This window comes from Lepisma saccharinum, chromosome 24, assembly GCF_977018435.1.
Source record: "Lepisma saccharinum chromosome 24, izLepSacc3.1, whole genome shotgun sequence".
NCBI lineage: Eukaryota > Metazoa > Arthropoda > Insecta > Zygentoma > Lepismatidae > Lepisma > Lepisma saccharinum.
In genome coordinates, this window is record NC_139252.1 from 47,589,344 (window position 1) to 47,606,613 (window position 17,270).

General features: G+C 39.3%; 1 protein-coding gene across 1 annotated transcript in view; it reads left to right on the forward strand.

The window, feature by feature from the left end:
- LOC145978376 (uncharacterized) overlaps window positions 1-17,270 on the forward strand; it is a 56,398-nt gene that overhangs the window by 19,770 nt on the left and 19,358 nt on the right. Inside the window, exon 2 of the mRNA XM_083110980.1 lies at window positions 15,632-15,782. Within this exon, the coding sequence (XP_082967106.1) occupies window positions 15,651-15,782 (132 nt within the window). The 5' untranslated portion in view covers window positions 15,632-15,650. The remainder of the gene's footprint in view (window positions 1-15,631; window positions 15,783-17,270) is intronic.

Genomic DNA, 17,270 nt, shown 5'->3' on the forward strand with positions numbered 1-17,270 from the left:
AGAGCGAACCTGCATCTAATGATTGAAGAGTGGCAAATCCTAAAAAGCGTTCTTTTACCTGCCCGCGATATGTTTTGAATCGAATTTTAAGTGTAATTTGCATTTTAAGGTTCACGTTTAATACATTTCCAAATAATATCCCCTCATTAGCTTCAAGAGTATCGAAGAAATCCCCTTTGTTAAGGTTTCCTCAGACTCATCTCGAAATTCAAGTCCCTGAATAGTAAGAAACCGCGATGAATCCACAACAACTGACATGCAGTGTCGGGTTTTCTTCGATCACCTTTGGTCCTGGGTTCGATACCCTGTGGAGGCACTTTAAACTATGAGGCCAGTCCCGATTAGCCTTACTGTGCATAAAGTGGACTTCAAACGCCAAATCAACCAACCAACCAAATCTTGAATCAACTTTGAATGTCTTTTACTAATTAGCGTTGTCACTAATGACCACGATTAGAATAATTTGCCCGTACTACAGATGATGTCTTGTGGTCCTGAAAATATTCGTGATGTTTTAAAATCATCCACATTCAACACTTTTTCCCAGTTCTTAAGACGTGTTAAAACTTAGGTTAATCTCGGCTATTACAGGACATAAATGAATGAGAAATCACCTATGCCCAGGTCGGCGCTCGAATCTTGGACGAAGCAAATTAATATTTGTTAATCAAGTTGGTATTACAAGCAGGAAAGTAATATCATGCAGAATACACCACTTTGAAAAGGTGAAAATCGTCATACTCTTATAAATGAACTCGCTTATTATTCGATATTTAATTGACTTCAGTTGGGGAGCCCGGGTGGGGGGGGGCGAAGTGTCTGACATGGGGCGTCCCCCTGCCCCCTCTGGCGTCGTCACTGTTTCCAACCCTCTAATAACTTCGCTGCTGATAGCCTCACCTTAGAAATGGAAGCTTGTGTGTCGGCGAATAATACAAAGAACTTGTGTTCACTGTCCCTCTTTCATTCAAAGTCTGCCGTTTTCCTTTTCAGCTTTTCCTGCAAAACTTCCTGTCAGCAATCAAACCAAATTACAGAATTTTTATTGCCCCTCCCTTGCATCAACTTTCATTCCTATTTTAGGCCTGGATTTATGGCACGTACCCGCTACTGCAGGTCAACCTCGCCCTATGTTTGGTGTTTGCCCCTGAAGCAACGGTGTCCTTTGTTCAAAGCGAAACCTTTGTCAGTGGGGAACGGCGAAAAATAGTCTCGGAATACACCCTGGTCGTAAACAAGCTCCCACCACCCTGACATTGCTGTCAGCTTTCCTCTGAAGTTCGATAAAACTACGAGGAAAATGTAGACAGTAGATACTAGATGTATTTTGCTCATAAACTTGAAGGCTAAATTTACAGAATAAAAAGAACAGCTACAACATTCCTTCATCTGATTTACAGAAAGGCTAATCGGGACTGGACCCACAGTTTAATGTGGGATTCAAATCACAATGTGCCTTCACCGGGTATCGAACCCGGGACCCCTTGATTACAAGGCGACGATGCTACCACTGTACCATCGGGGAATCCCCTCATAGAACAAAGTTTCCTTCTACGACGATTATACAGAACTTAATGCACTTCCTTCATTTGAAATCTATTCTATGTCAGCCTCAGTATTTCGTTATTACAATCCAAGGAATAGTATTCTCCTTAAATAAGAAATAAAGAAATAAAAAAAAACATTGGAAATAATCTTCAAACGGACGTAAAAAAATCGAATCCAACCACCTGCAGAATGCCTGAGGGAAACAACAAGAATTTTCTCAACAAAGACATATCCGAAATTTCCATAACATTCTAATAATTTCGCAACCCGTGCAAATAATCATGTGGTAAAATCTTGTGGTGTCGTGGTTCCCTGTAAACACTAAAATCACCAAATTACTTCTTTCCATATTTCCCGTATTTTCTCCTCCTCTTTAGCTCTCAGCTGTTCGGAGTGGGATAATGCAAGATTATTTGTCCCTAATTATCTCCTTCTCTTAGCCTTGCTAATATCTTGGACTCCTTAATAACTTTCCCAACAACTCCTTATCAATTTGTACTGCCATGTTTCCTACAATGCTTTTCCTACTTTCTAATAACAATCACTTCTGTACACCCTTTGATGTAAAAATTAAATAATAAAAATAATCCATATCCGTCAGTCCGTTTATCTTTCCAACCTATAGAGCTGATACTATTTTTACAAGATAAACCTCGGACGCAGACATTCCACGATCTTTTGCCCCCTCCTTCCACCTTCTCTACCTGCCCTTTTACTTGATGTTATTCAGAATTGTATTCGTATCTGGACTACTATCGTAACATAACGTTATTAACCTGGAATATTTTTTTTAAAAAAATGGGGAGTAACGCTGTGTTTCGAAAGAGTATAGGAAATAAGTTTAGGTATTCATTCATGCCTCTCTCTAGAATAGTCTTCTTATTTTGACTTAATACACGCTTATCAACGTTTCTAATTGAAATACTTTATTCCAAGCAAACAAATATTTGCAACTGATTAAAAATTTTGCTTTTATTTTTTCGAGACATTCGAGACGAGACGAGACTTTTCAAAAGCCGTCCCGTCCCGTCTCGTGTCTCGTCTCGAAAACGAGACGAGAAAGGCATTCCGTCTCGTCCCGTCTCGAATTTCAAAAGGCTTGTCCCGTCTCGTGTCTCGTCTCGAAAACGAGACGAGACACGAGACGAGACGGGACATGTCCCGTCCCGTGAGCAACACTAGTACGTACTGTTATCCAGAGGATATATGCCGTATACCCTTGACTACAGCCCTGGTGTATGGTGGTGTTATCAACAGGAACGATTCCAATCCGCCGCATTCGGGATGGGATGGGACTGGGAGTGAGACCGGATTTCCATTTCCACGCCAAGTTATGCAGTCCTACAGCAACTCGCATTGTTTATCTTCCTTTGTTTCTCGTAGCAGTGCACAAGGTCAGCATCACGCCCACTGGCTGACGGGAAATGAAGCGGGAAGGAAATGAAGCGAACATTCACTTCCTGTGAGGAGCAAGTTAGAAACACAAATTTTAAAAACTTATTCCTAGTTTCTTTTGCGGTAGATTTTTTGACGAACTGGCTAATTATCATGTCTATATCTTGGAATTCTGTGCCATAACTAGAACGATGAGGGCAGGCCATGGGTGCCTGAGATTTCTGGAAAGTATTAATGTATTTCGAATGGTGAATTTGTAGAGATATTTTATAACAAAAAATATTGCTGTGACTTACAGGCCGTAAGTTACAGCAACTATTATTATTATTATTTGAAATAGGGTTACATTTAAGCTTACAATCTATTTTTACACTAATTATCTAACTATAAAAACAGCTCTTTGTCCTACATGAATTAATGTTAAGTATACAGTTATGGAAATTGTATATAGATACAGATAGAATATGGAAATGACAAATGTATATAATTTAAAAAAAACATAAGTAGTAGTAGTAGCAATAGTAATGTAATAAGAAGAAGAAGAACAACAACAACAAAAAACAATAATAGTAGTAATAATTGCAATAAAATATTATTAATAATAATAATAATACAAGTTTCTGTGACTCCCCCCCCCCTGAGAAAAGTCCTGCGAACGCCCTTGGCGCAGGCCAAACTTAGGCACTTGCCCGAGGCCTCGCGCTCAGGGGCCCCGCACCAGATAAAAATAATGGTTTGTATAGGATTTATTACGAGTTTATCTAACACTGTTTCTTCCAATTAAACAACTAATTTAATTTTTCTCGCCTTCATGGATTGTTTTGATATACCTAAAAATATCTAATATCAGTATTATTGCTGTGTAACCACATTCTAATCAAAGTATACATAACAATCATGTTCACAATCAAAAATAGTGAAAATTTAATTTTGTATGAAACATGTAAATTCTCTAGTGTCATAAATTGTCAATGAGAAGTAAACAATAGAGGATTGTGATTGAGAACATTGATTAAGAATTGCCACTTTGATAGATATTGAACAAATACGGTTTTGTAATTAAAAGTAATGAACGTCACACCAGTGGCACGTCGGGAACAAAAAGGAAGACTACTTTTAGAACCTTTAACATTGATTGATTTGCTTTATTTTACTTATTTATTTATTCCAAGTTTCAAATACAGCACTTTTAAGGCCATTTTACACTGAAACCTCTAACAAATAACAAGAAAAGTCAAGATGGTTTTAGGTGAAAACAAGAAAGGTTAAATATAAACATAAGACATAAACAAGGAAAGAAACAAAGATTTACATATTCATTTTTAGGGAAGATCGGAAAATACTTTCAGGGGCAAGAATGTCTATGTTTGTGGGTAGTTTATTATATAATTGGGGCAACCTGTGGAACAGAGAGCGCTGTATAAGGGAAAGCCTAGCGGTAGAGTTGTTGAACAATTAAGTGTTTCGGGTCGATCGAGAGGGAACTCTGAAGTTGAATTCTGTAAGTATAAATTCAGATCTTAATTTTCCATTGATGGTTTTATAGAAAAATTTCATATCGGCCATATCGCGTCGGGTCTGCAGTAACTGGATGTTTAAAGTAGTAAGGATGTCAGATGCCGCAGAGAAGGAATTCTATGACGAACGTAAAGAAGCTGAGAACTTTTGGCTAATTTGCGAAGATGAGGATGAGTGATGACGAAATATAAAAATTGTTTGACTGTAATTATGCTTAAATTGTGATAATACTTCAGACTAAGGGAACAAAAACCTCTGATTTTATGAGACGTTAAAAAAAATGTATTTTGTATGCCCCAGGCCCCGCACCCACCTAGGGCATGCTCCGACCGCCTTTACGTCCCGCTCCATCTAGGGCAGAGGTCTCCAAACTCAACGAGCTATTGAGCTATACTCTGTCCCAGCTAACTATGGAGCAGGCGAACGAAAACAAGTCACTGCGCAAGTAGTGACGCGAGTCGGCTCCACCAATGAACACGTGAGAGGAACGGAATTGCGTAGAGTGGGGGAAAGCGACTACAGTTCCCAGCCTTCCCATCAGCGTGTACTGCTTCTCTCTGGTCACTAGATTTCCCTCGCTTTTCTGACACTATACGCGGCCTTCCTCCATAGTTAGGTGGGACAGGGTATACTTCCCACATTTGAAGAAAACATGACGGGCTACCAAGTGTGGATTAATGTTTTACATTTCTTTGTTGGTTTATAAAAACTTTAAGATACGTAGCCTAATCATTTTTTACAGCACTAAGACGCCAGGGGCCTCGGGTTCGAATCCCAGAATGAGCATGAGTTTTCTTTGTGAGTGACTCTTCATCAATTTCATCATTATATCACTCATCCTCATAGTCGCCATTAGGCAAAAGTGGCAGAAAAACAAGGCTAAATAACGAAAGTCAAATCAAATTATTATTTTTGATCAGGGTACGAAATCCTGGGTGGGATGGTGGGAATTCCCCCCCCCCCCATCAAAAATTTCCGGGGGAAGAACAAAAGATAAGCAATTACTTTTAATTTCAAATATACTTTACTAAGAATAATTTCCAAAAGACACACAAATTAGTGTAGTTGTAAGTATTGAATGCTTTCTCTCTCAAGAGATCATTAACAAATCTACATCAATACGCATCTTAAAAGTAAAACAAGAATGCAAAAAAATAATAATAATAGTAATTGATTTATATTAATATAAAGCAAAAACTAAATAAAAACTTACACATAATGAAATCACTTAAACTATTTCATAATTATTAACATCTTTAACCGGTTAGTAAAGGAATTAGTTAGCTGCTTTGCAATATTTGATATGTATAAAAATAACAAATTAATTTATTTGATGTAATTAATAATAATAATAATATATTTTTAATTGAGTAATATATTTGTACTTTTAATAACATTTCAAATATGTAGGATATATCGTATAATTTACACAGATGTTTGTGGGGGAGGGGATTTGTAGATGAAGAACTTTCCCCCCCCACCAGTTTTCAATGATTTCGCACCCTGTTTTTGATTTCTCTGCAACATTCAGAGGCTGTCATTTCTTAAAGAGAGTTCAAAACATGTAAATACTTTTCTTACAAGCACAGTAACTTTTTAAAACTTGCCCCTAATCATTTTCATCCTTCTTAGAGTCCGAGTGCATTCGGAACATCTCCAGTTGACTGCGCGAGTCTAGTCAGCGAGCCTACGAACAGTGTACAGCGTGAGCAATAGAGTTAGCTATAGGCGCAGAGTAGAGATGACGTCAGCAGTTCACTTCTTGATCGGAGGCGTCGAGAGTTATGACTCGCTCCCAAGGTGTAAGCGCAGAACGGACAGAGCTGTTACGGAAATCATCTCACTTCTACTATGTTAATGAGAAGGATGACAAATTGGTTAGGCTGGGTCAATAGGTTGTTACAGATATTGGAACGAGTTGTCCAGATGTCCATCTATCGGCAAAAGCAGATATTTCTGCCGAAGTTTCACTCAAATATTGCGAAACCCATCACGAGCAGCTGGAAATGACCCCGCGAGCCACCTGTACTTCGCGAGACCTAATCTAGGGACATAAGGGACATTGTTTGAAAAATTCCCGCCTGAAATCGTTCGCCCCAGAAATTGAACCAGAGTCTCGCAGGCACGAATCGAACAACTCCACACAAAAGTCAAATGAAGAAGCTATTGAAATGGCTTCGAATTTTCGAGCAACGTTTCCTGCTTTATCTTCGATAGCTTGTTCGCATGGAAACAAAGCATCGTTCCCGCCCAAACACTGTTTCCGGAAGGAAGCTGCTTGCTGCAGCGAACTGAATCAGCGAAACGTTGATGTTTTTCAGTTCCACTGTTAACAAAAGGCAGCGGATTGGAGGAAACACGGTGCATACTAATATCGCTTTATCATGATTGTTTCCTGCAAAAAAGCATTCAATTGTAGATCCCGGCTGAGTTGGCTGCCCTGAGGTGGTGCAAAAGGTAGGGTGAAGTAAAGCATGCTACGTTTGTAGTATAATTTAGTTATTCTAAAAGTTCCAGTGGCGTATTTACCATTTCATTTGGGGGACAGGTTTCTTAGCTACTCCGATTAAAATCAGTGCACTTCGTAATTGCTTCGCAACAGGCACGTATCTAGAAATATGTTTCGGGGGAGGGCGGAGTCCGTCAAAACAACAATAATAATTAATAATAATAATAATGTTACAACTAAAATAATTATAATAAAATAATTAAAATACTCTTAATTAAAATATTCAACTTTATTAATATTATATTTTTATAGTTAAAAGGACTTTATCTACAGAGCATTCCCTGACATTCGCTACAAGACTCGGCGGCAAGCGACCCGGCGTCAGGGCTTGTCTTTCCCGGTGAATCGGATCCGCGGCAGTCGGTAGAGTCGGCTATTAAAATTACAGTTTTCATATTGTGTACTAACCTTGACTACAGAAGGTGTTGAAAATGATGTACCTCTGCTGCAACACATTCCTGGCATCTCCAAAGGAAATTTGGCATTTACACGTGCAAGTTCGTCTACTGTAATTCTCCCGATTTCTCGTACAATACCCTCTTTTAACTCAAGGATGGTGTGCGGATTGTCTTTGTATACTTTATTTTTTAGATTTCCCCATAAATAAAAATGGCAGGCTGACAAATCGGGGGACCTAGAGAGTTTTTGTAACACCCGTTTCTTGTGAGAGGCGGCGGATATATTTCCGAGGAGACTGTTCTAACCTTTGTCCTATCTCATCGAGTTTTTCCTCAGTAAGTACACGTGGGTTTTTCTTTCTTTTTTTATTCAGAACTGACCCTGTTACTCTAAACTTTTTTACGAGGTTTAATATAGTAGTCCTATGTGGAACGGGAACACCAGGAAATTTCGTTGCAAAACGTCGTCGCACTTCTCCACAATTCCTCTTTCCGAAGTAACATTCGACAAGATAAATTCTTTGTTGTAATGTAAACTTTTGTGGTGCCATATTAAGCCACAATCTTCAACACACGGACACGACACAACACAACTTCCGAGGGAGGATTATACTGGCGTCAGTCTGCAATGTCAACAGAAACGGAAAGAGAGCGAAGGCAGGGAGAACGAAAAAAGACAGACTGTAGCGTGCGACTGTCGCGGACCCCGTTCACCGGGAAAGACAAGCGCTGACGCCGGGCCGCTTGCCGCCGAGTCTCGTAGCGAATGTCAGGGAATGCTTTACCTTACGTGTAGTTAAGGTCAGGAAAATTTGTAAAAAAACCTGGCCTGACAGGAAATTTATCTCAAATAGATAAAGAATTGAAAATTTATCTTCTATCTTCTATATATATAAAAATGTATGTATGTGTGTGCGTGTGTGTGTAGGCATATTTGTTTGTTCGGGCATAACTCTCGAACACCTGGAGCAATTTCAACCAAACTTGGTACGCGTATCACTTGCAATCTGGAAATAAATACTGTGTGGGGTAAGACACCCCTGTCACCCCTAGGGGTGGGGTAGGAAGGGGTGACATGTAAAAATAATCGAGAACTACCGATATTAATTTCCGCACAGACATCCGTGACTCTATGCAATCCGCACAACGATAGTGTTTATCGGGTTGTCTAACATTCAGGCTGTGCTGCGAATGGAGTCCATAGTTTTTCGTGACACTCCCAATGCGGTTCAACTCCAAGTTCATCACCTATCGGCATGGGGGGGGGGGAGGTGAGAGGGGGTGGAAAATAAAATGCCACGAATAACCTAGATTAGTGTCGGATCCATAGTTTTCGGAGTCGCTAAGCTAATTGGTGACATTCACGATCACATTTAAAATTTGTTACATTTTACACTATAGTTAGAATTCATTATTTTCCTGTCTAATACAAGATTGGGATAAATAAATACCCGGGCAACGCAGGATAATCAGCTAGTTGAATATAAAGAAATGATGTTCGATCCAGTTGACGATAAAAAAGTTCCTGGTGATATTATATGAATGTTACGTTATAAGTAATAATAAATCTTGCATAAGTCTGCTTTGGGAGTGTCATTCAAAGTCGTATGATCACAATATATTCCTTGACTTCCAGTAAGTTTGGCAAAAATAAATAACCCTGGAATAAACAGCAAGTATATTTTCGTTATTTAATTTTGGTTATTTAATTTTTGTACTTAGTAAGTCTGTCGTAGGGGTTCCGAACCCCCTGGACCCCCTAACCTGGCTTCGCACTTGCACATCCCAAACGTTTCTTCGGCATTTTATGTTAGGAAACCCCAATTTATGAAGGTGTTGTGTTGTGAATCTATCACTGAAATCTTTGGGCTCAAGTAGAAATTACGAATTGCAATAAAGCCTGAGTGTTCTCAGTTTAGCATGAAACGAAGTTCAGCTTCCTTGCCTATAGGCGATTCCACTAGAATCCTTTCAGCTTAACATCCAAAGAAGACACATAGTTGGAGACAGAATTGCTAAATTTAGTTATCGCCTCACACGTTACAAATTTTATAGTTATCAATTTAAGGGTCATAAAGTAACTGTAAAGTAACCGTTGATGACGTTACTTCTATTCCTAAAAAAGTAACTTTAACTAGTAGTTATCCAAACAATTTGCGAGCCATGGTCTTGGGAGACCATTCCTTCGGTGGGCAAAAAGTAGATATACAGTATAGCATATTTGTGATGGAATAATGATAATAAATAATAATATTAAAGTAATAAATAATGGTTTATTTCATTATTATTATTATTCACAACATTTAAGTTGATTTCGTGTACATTTCATTACAGACATTGACAGTTAGTTTAATAATTACTGTATATCTACTTTTGGCCCACCCTGTGTATTCCTTTTCTGACGCACGTGCATTCCAAAACTACAAGACAAATGCCCTACATGTCGTAATTTACAGGATAGGCAATGCAAAGCTTACAGTTATCGAATAATGGAGCTGCGTGTGTAAACAATGTACTCTAACCAGTTTGGAACTTGATAAATTGTGGGAACGTAGCGAGATAAGCTATTGAGGACATTGTATGATTCAGAAGGCTAGAATATGCATTGGAAGTGGAACAGTAGACGTAGTGCGAGTGTCAGCGTTCAGGCTCGCCGTCAGTGAGCGGTAAGTCAAGAATGAGCGGGTGAGCAAGTGATTGTTGTCTATACTGATCGCATGTCCAGCTGGTGGCTGGGAAACAACGAATCAGCGATCAGTTGAATTCTCTTCGACTCACATCGGGCATTTTCGAGTCACGAGGCACCGAAAGTTCCTGGCGGAACGAAACAAATGAGCCTCGGATACACAATGTTGCCAAACGTACTGTTTCAGAAAGTTGATCGGTTCCGTTACTCGATAAAAGTTGTTCAATATGTGTGTTTCACCTACGTCACAAACTGTTGCACTGTGGGATCGAGCAGCCATGATTGAGGCCGGTTCTTGTAAGCATACGCAATTCAAGCGGGCGGGAGGTAGATTTGACCCTTGTTTACGATGGTACATTGTGCAGTATTCGGTTGTTTAACAAACTCACGTTTATCCTCCAATTTCCCGAGAAAGAACAGAAGGTGCGCTTCACGTCACGGAACTCTGTAATTGTTGATCAGATGATCGGTGGGAATATATTGTGCCAACATTAATGAAGAAAGCAAGCATTGCAGATTGTGGAGTGAACATTTCCTCTCAGGAGGTAAGTTCATATATCACCTTTCTCTGTGACTTTTAGTACAAATGGATCAAGCTGGTGTGTTTAATCATACTTGCAAGTAGTGTTTCTTTGTTTTTGTTTGGTAGAAAGGTGCTGATACTTCCGATAAATTTGACGTTAAAATGATAATCTTCAAAGTTTAATTCATCTTGATAATTTTACGTTTGTACTTGATTATTTATATTTCGTGATTTAACACAAACTATTATTAATTTTTAGCCGATCCATGAGAAAAGGTACCGATAGTAGGCTTTGCGTACTGTCAGAAAAAAAAGCACTGCTTGATTAAAACTTATTAATGATACATCAAAGTATCCCAAATTGATTGACTGGTTTGGTTTATTTTACTTCGCTTTTCTGCCAGTTTTGGCTAATCGTGAAGACAAGGCTGAGTGATGATATGATGAAATTGATTAAGGGAAACTCGCACTCATTCCCAGGCCGGGATTCGAACCCGGGACCCCTGGCATCGTAGCGCGCTGTGTTAACCACTCCGCCACGGAGGCCAGCATATCCAAAATTGTTAAAGCATGGAGTGAAATTACTGTTTTTAAGGAACTTAACATTTTAAGTTACAGCGCTTGAACAAACCTTAAAGGGAAACAGAGACGATAATGGCAGATCCTTGAAAATATTAGTAAATCTGCACTGGATGTAAATATTTCAAGCAGAATCCGAACCACGAATAAATACGAAAACGAATTGATTCCAGGTAGCTGCGTCAAGTCATTTAACACACGTGAACTAGAATTGGCCAAAGGTTTAGGCCCCTTTTCATTTCGTTATCGTCCAGTTCATATCGACACATCTTTTTGTGTCGACTGCGCAAAGAGCTTGAACACGAAAAATTACCGCCATTTCCAGATGGCACAACATTGTCATTAATTGTATACAATGTTGCCGAAATTGTACACAGTTCTAACAACAAACGTACAGTTGGCGCAAGTATAACAAACGTTACGTGCAAAGATAATGGTTCCCATTCTCCTACGTGGTGTGTATTTCCTTGCAGACGACATACAACTCGGGCGCAAACATGGCGGCGGTGCGAATTCTGACATCACATGAAACACACCTATAGTTCTCAAAGCACGGGAAATTAGTACGCAACAAACAAGCTAATAAAAACAAGTAACAAAAATAGACTTACGCTTGGCAACGTTGTAACGGGAGAGCGATGTTACCCCTACAGCTTTTACTTCCCAATTGAGCTTGTTCTCACTCCTAGAGCCACACACTCCCGAAAACGATTGGTGGACGAATAGGGCTATGCAGGTCAGCCGCCAATTGGGCCCGTGATCAGTATAGTCTACATTTCTAGATGGTGTTCAAAGAAATATGAACACTATTCTCCATCCACTGCAAGAATGAAGTTAATATAAAGAAAAGCACGTGACTTCTGAGAAATTGTTCCTTTCCTGTTAGTTCTGTTGTTATTTGGCCCATGAATACATTGGTCGTGGATGTGCAGCTCATAATATAAGTTCCCGCGGCTTCCTTATAGCAGTATGAATGGTATGGCTTTATCACACGTGTTCATACGCAGACGATTCATGCACATTTGACATTAGAGCAACCAACAGGATTTCTCGAAAGTCACGTGCATTTGTGTGCACTGACTTCGTTCTTCCAACGGGTAAAGAATAATATTTTCAATATTCTTGTCGCAGGTGGTGTTTCATTTATCTACACAATTAGGTTAATCGCGACCAAGTGATTGAAAACACGATGTTAGAGACGATGCCCTTCATTGATGCCAGAGTTTGTTTTGATTTTCTATCATAAATAGTTACGCCATAATAACTGTGTAAAGTTGTTTCATTCCTTTTGACTCACCCTGTAGTTCTGCCGTGTATAAAGAACACACAGGATAGTATAGGCCAATGCCTTACCTCAGCAGAACGTGGCCTTTGAAAGCGTTGCAGGCGAAGGTTGTTTTCTCTGGGTGGTAAATAAGGGCATTTTTTTTAAAAAAGAAAAGGATCGGATTTCAACTTGTCCTGGAGTGTCGGTCCCGTTGACCAATTGGCGAGTTATAGGCAGGATCCAAGGATTTTAAATAAATTCAATTCCGGTCCAGGAGAGAAAATCAGCAAGTGTAAATGGGTTCTGGACCGTAAAGAACCTTTTTATGTTTAAAGTATTTTAATTCGGTCCAGGAACCTGTTTTTTCCGGATCAGTTTAAATTCGGTCCAAGTTCCGTATTGAAATGAAACAATACGCAATTTGGACCGAATTTAAATTGTGTGAGAAAAGAGGTCCCGGTCGCGTATTTCACATATGCACATTGAAATAGAGATTGTGGGCGTGGTTTGTAATGGAGAAGTTTCTGATTGGCTGGTCTATTTTTTTTCTTTATTGAGTACTTCTATGGCGTGCCTTACAATTGACTACAGGCTTGAACTTGTTGAATGATTTAACCACTTATATTTTCCTTTCCCATTTATTAGCTACTTATTATACATTGCTTTGATCTTTTCTACATCTTTTTAGTTCACTTTCACTAAATCAATACTTATCCTCCAGCGATTTATTTTATATTCTTTCACCTTGTGCTGCCATCTACTTTACTTTTTTGAAACTCCTCTCTTTTCATCTTGTGTTATTGTTTCCGGTATGTAATATCTGGTTTGTAATAACTTTTTACAAAATAAATAGCCGCGCGCTTATATAGTCGAAATTAAGGTTTTGGCGCTACTCAAGGCTTTGACAGATTTTTAAAGTAAGAATTAAAAATGTTCCTTTTTTGCATCTGACGGAAAGCGGAAAATGACCCAATATGTTAAAAAATTGTATAAGAATTTTCATCCAACGCAACATTTTAAAAATTATTGCCTCTTTTATTTCCAATAAGAAAGTCTATTCGCTTTACGAGTATAGATTACTATCAGATTGCGTTGTATTTTTCCCACTAGATGGTTCTGCTTGTAGTCTGTTGTTTACAGAAAGTGTTCGCACAAGTCAATGAAATAAATGCCAGTGTCCTATCCTATATCATCGAGGCAGTCTGCTAGCCAATAGGGAGCATTCATAAACAAACCACGCCCCCAATCTCTATTTCAATGTGCACATGTGAAATACGCGTCCCGGTCCTGTTAGCGGAACCCATTAGAATTTATAGCTTCCTGAACCTTTAACAACCCTGGTTATATGTAGTCGTACAAAAGATCTAGCACCAGTGCGAATTTCAGCTAAATCGCCCCAAATTTACTTCAGTTATCGGTTCACAAGGAGAGAAATTAGTGAAAAACTCTGTCCATCAAACGAGTCTGTTTAGTCACCAAAAGTGGCGTTTTTGACAAAAATTACATAACCGCAAGAACAAAAATGCTAGTCCCATATAACGACCACTAATTGTGAACACTGATACAAACATAAAATCGTTTCATATCGAGCGAAAGTCATTGTTGTTACAAGGTACCTTGCAGTATCTAAGTAACAAAGCTTCAATGTTGTGGTGACATGTTACTTATTTGATCCAGAGTCTGAAATCGAAATATTTCAGATAGATCCACAAGGTATACCGAACAAAGGAAGTTAAGGGTTTTGGTTATGAAAGATATACCAGAGTTAAGTTGCGATCAGTAAAACCTTGGGGTAGAATCTTTACTAGTTTCTCCTATCCCTACTTCGTGAAAGGAAATTCGAACAAGAAGGGAGGGGAGGATATAGGTTCTATAATGGCTATAAGTGGCGACTATGGTAACATGCTTGAATGCAGGAAGAATCCGGAAAAAATAACGAACATGTTCGTGTTTGGAAAACAACAATATACTCACTTGAGTTGTTGGGAGAGAAGAGGGTAATTAATGACAATGGTTTAAGAGCGGTTGTACCTGTATAAAACATATTTGTTTGAAATAAAATATAATGCAAATGCACAAAAATAATAAATTAGTACTCTAATAATTGTTCTACATGTGACGAAACGTCATTACAAACAACAATACAGAGTTTTCCTAAAATCCTTCCCACATTTAAATTCACTATAACTTTCTAGCGAACAGAGATATTTCAGTGAAATTAAGTTTGTACTGCACGGTAGTCTTTACAGTTCTACCTGACAAAACTGCACGTTGAGAGGATCACGTGACTTCGAGCCATCAGGTGATTCCAAGATAGCGTCGATTCAGGAGAGCTGAAATAGTGCGTTCTGGTGTGCGAATTCCAAACTTACAAGAGCAGGGATAACCAAAAATTGAATGTGTGGTGTGCTGTGTCGACGGATCACTTAATCGGGCCTCTCTTCTCAGAGAAAGATGTCGTGAGACGGGCGCTACCGGCCTCAACATGCTGCAGACGTTCTTCCTTCCCCAGCTAATTGCACTTGGTATCAAGGATAACGTGTAGAGTGAGATTATTTCCGTAACAGCTCTGGCCGTTCTGCGCTTGCACCTTGGGAGCGAGTCATAACTCCCGACGCCTCCAATCAAGAAGTGAACCGCTGACGTCATCTCTACTCTGCGCCTATAGCCAACTCTATTGCTCACGCTGTACACTGCTCGTAGGCTCGCTGGCCAGACTCGCGCAGTCAGCTGGAGATGTTCCGAATGTACTCGGGCTCTACTTCCAGCGAGACAGAACACCTCCCCCCCCCCTTGCAGTCAGAAACTTCCTGGGTCAAGAATTCGGAGGCAGGTGGATTGGCGACAGAGTACCCACATCATGGCCCACAAGGTCGCCAGATCTGAATCCGTGTGACTTTTGACTGTGGGGATATGTCAAGATGGAAGTATATTGCAAAATCATGACCATATGGCTCTGGAGCAAGCGAGAGCAGCTACCAGCTGTTTACAGCAGCCCATACTGCTCTGCTCCTCCCATTAGCTTCATCCCCTTCTCTGTCGTTATGCGCAGCTTTGTCCCATAGATTCTCTAGACAGAGTGCATTTTGTAAACATTGTCAAATATTGACTCGCCATCATTACACTTTCAGCCACTTTAGATATGCATATTGGTATTTCGTGTTATCCATTCGAAACAGGCTTGCTAACTATCTCTTTCTCTCTGCAGTGTTGCCAACCACGGAGCGATGTCGTCAAGAGCGAGATGGTACAGACTGTGGCGCCGCTCGCGTCTGTGCCATTTGCTGTTCTTCCTTGTCACCGTGTGGCAACTGTCAGCCATTATCGACCCCGCCCGCCGCAAGGTGGAGCACGGAGAGGTGAGTTACGGGCTAATTAAAGGGCAAGGTTAATGGGGCTGTGGGCGGCGTTTACCCAGATCCATAACTGTGTGCGTAGAAGGAAGTTTCGATCAGTTGGTTGTTTGAACAACGTGTACTTAATAGTTAATAGCGTCTTTCCCTATTTACCCAATTTTGACCTAAAGCCCCTATCACACGGAACTGGATTTCTAGTTAGAATGCCCTAGTTGGCGATGAACTGACTTTCTGGGTAGTAATCATGGCCGCCTGGCTGACTGCTTGACTGGTTTTGAGGAATAGGACATGTTCTAATTGCTACTAACTTCTTCGACTAGATTCTGTGGAACAGCCAATCAGAGCAAAGTTTGGCCATGTGAAGATATTCTGTGAGTTTGTAAAGTAGCCTTTTTTTGTCTGTGGCTTCCGAGTGCATACAACACGAAAGGCATGTTTACAATTAAAAAAGCTAAAATATTCTTCCATACGTGTATAGTAAACGTTGTAAAGTATGTATTTTATCAGCGCCGTTCTTCTCTACCTAAAACCATTTAATGCGATGCGATATTCCTCTCGGTTGGATAGTTATCGTATTTTAAAAGTGTGAAGTGATACGTTGTTTACATCTCGCGCGGCCGCCATTATGGGAACGAAAGACTATCGACAAGTACGGTATAACAAGTACCGTGTGAGGCGAAAACTAGCAAATGGGTAGCCAGTCCAGCGTCAACTAGAGCATTCCAAATAGAAATCCAGTTCCGTGTGATAGGGGCTTTAGTCAGGACTAGCATTAAAAAAAAAGAAACAAATAAAACAGTATTTTTGTATTAAACATGTTTTAAATGTTTTAAACCGTGTTTTAATCAAGAACAAACCGTTTAAAACATAATATAATCATCTCAGGAAAATATGTTGTTTGTAGTTATAAAGTATTCATATTCTTGTTAACTTGTAAATGTCGAATGTAGGCTGTCAGATAAGTTTCGGCTATTCCACAGTTGCCAGGCCTCATTTTATCCCCGCTTTGGCTACTCTGTTTTCCGAAATATCACATTTTATTCTGAATGTAACAAGATACATTCACATTAACAATAATGTACTACGATAAGTAAACAAAACTGTTTCATCATACACTATTCAATTATAAAAGTATTTCAAACACTTGCAAAGAAATAATCACGTGTTCTAAAAATTTAAAGAAAGTTGTATACATTTTAGTGCTCAATTAGCTTCTTTATACATCACTTTTGTCCAAGGTACAGTTATATTTTATTCTATAGTTTTAAGTACAATTTTCTATTGCTTTGTGTAATTAGTCTTGAATGCTTCCGAGTTAAAAGTGAAAACTCTTCTAATTCATTTTACAACACGTTAAAATGAGTGCATAACAATTATGCTGTATAAATTACACAGTACTACTAAACTCGTTGACTGTAAGAGCAAACGAAATGTGATTTGAAATAATTCCTGTAGCTGGCACAATAATCAATAAATGTAGCCAACTACGAA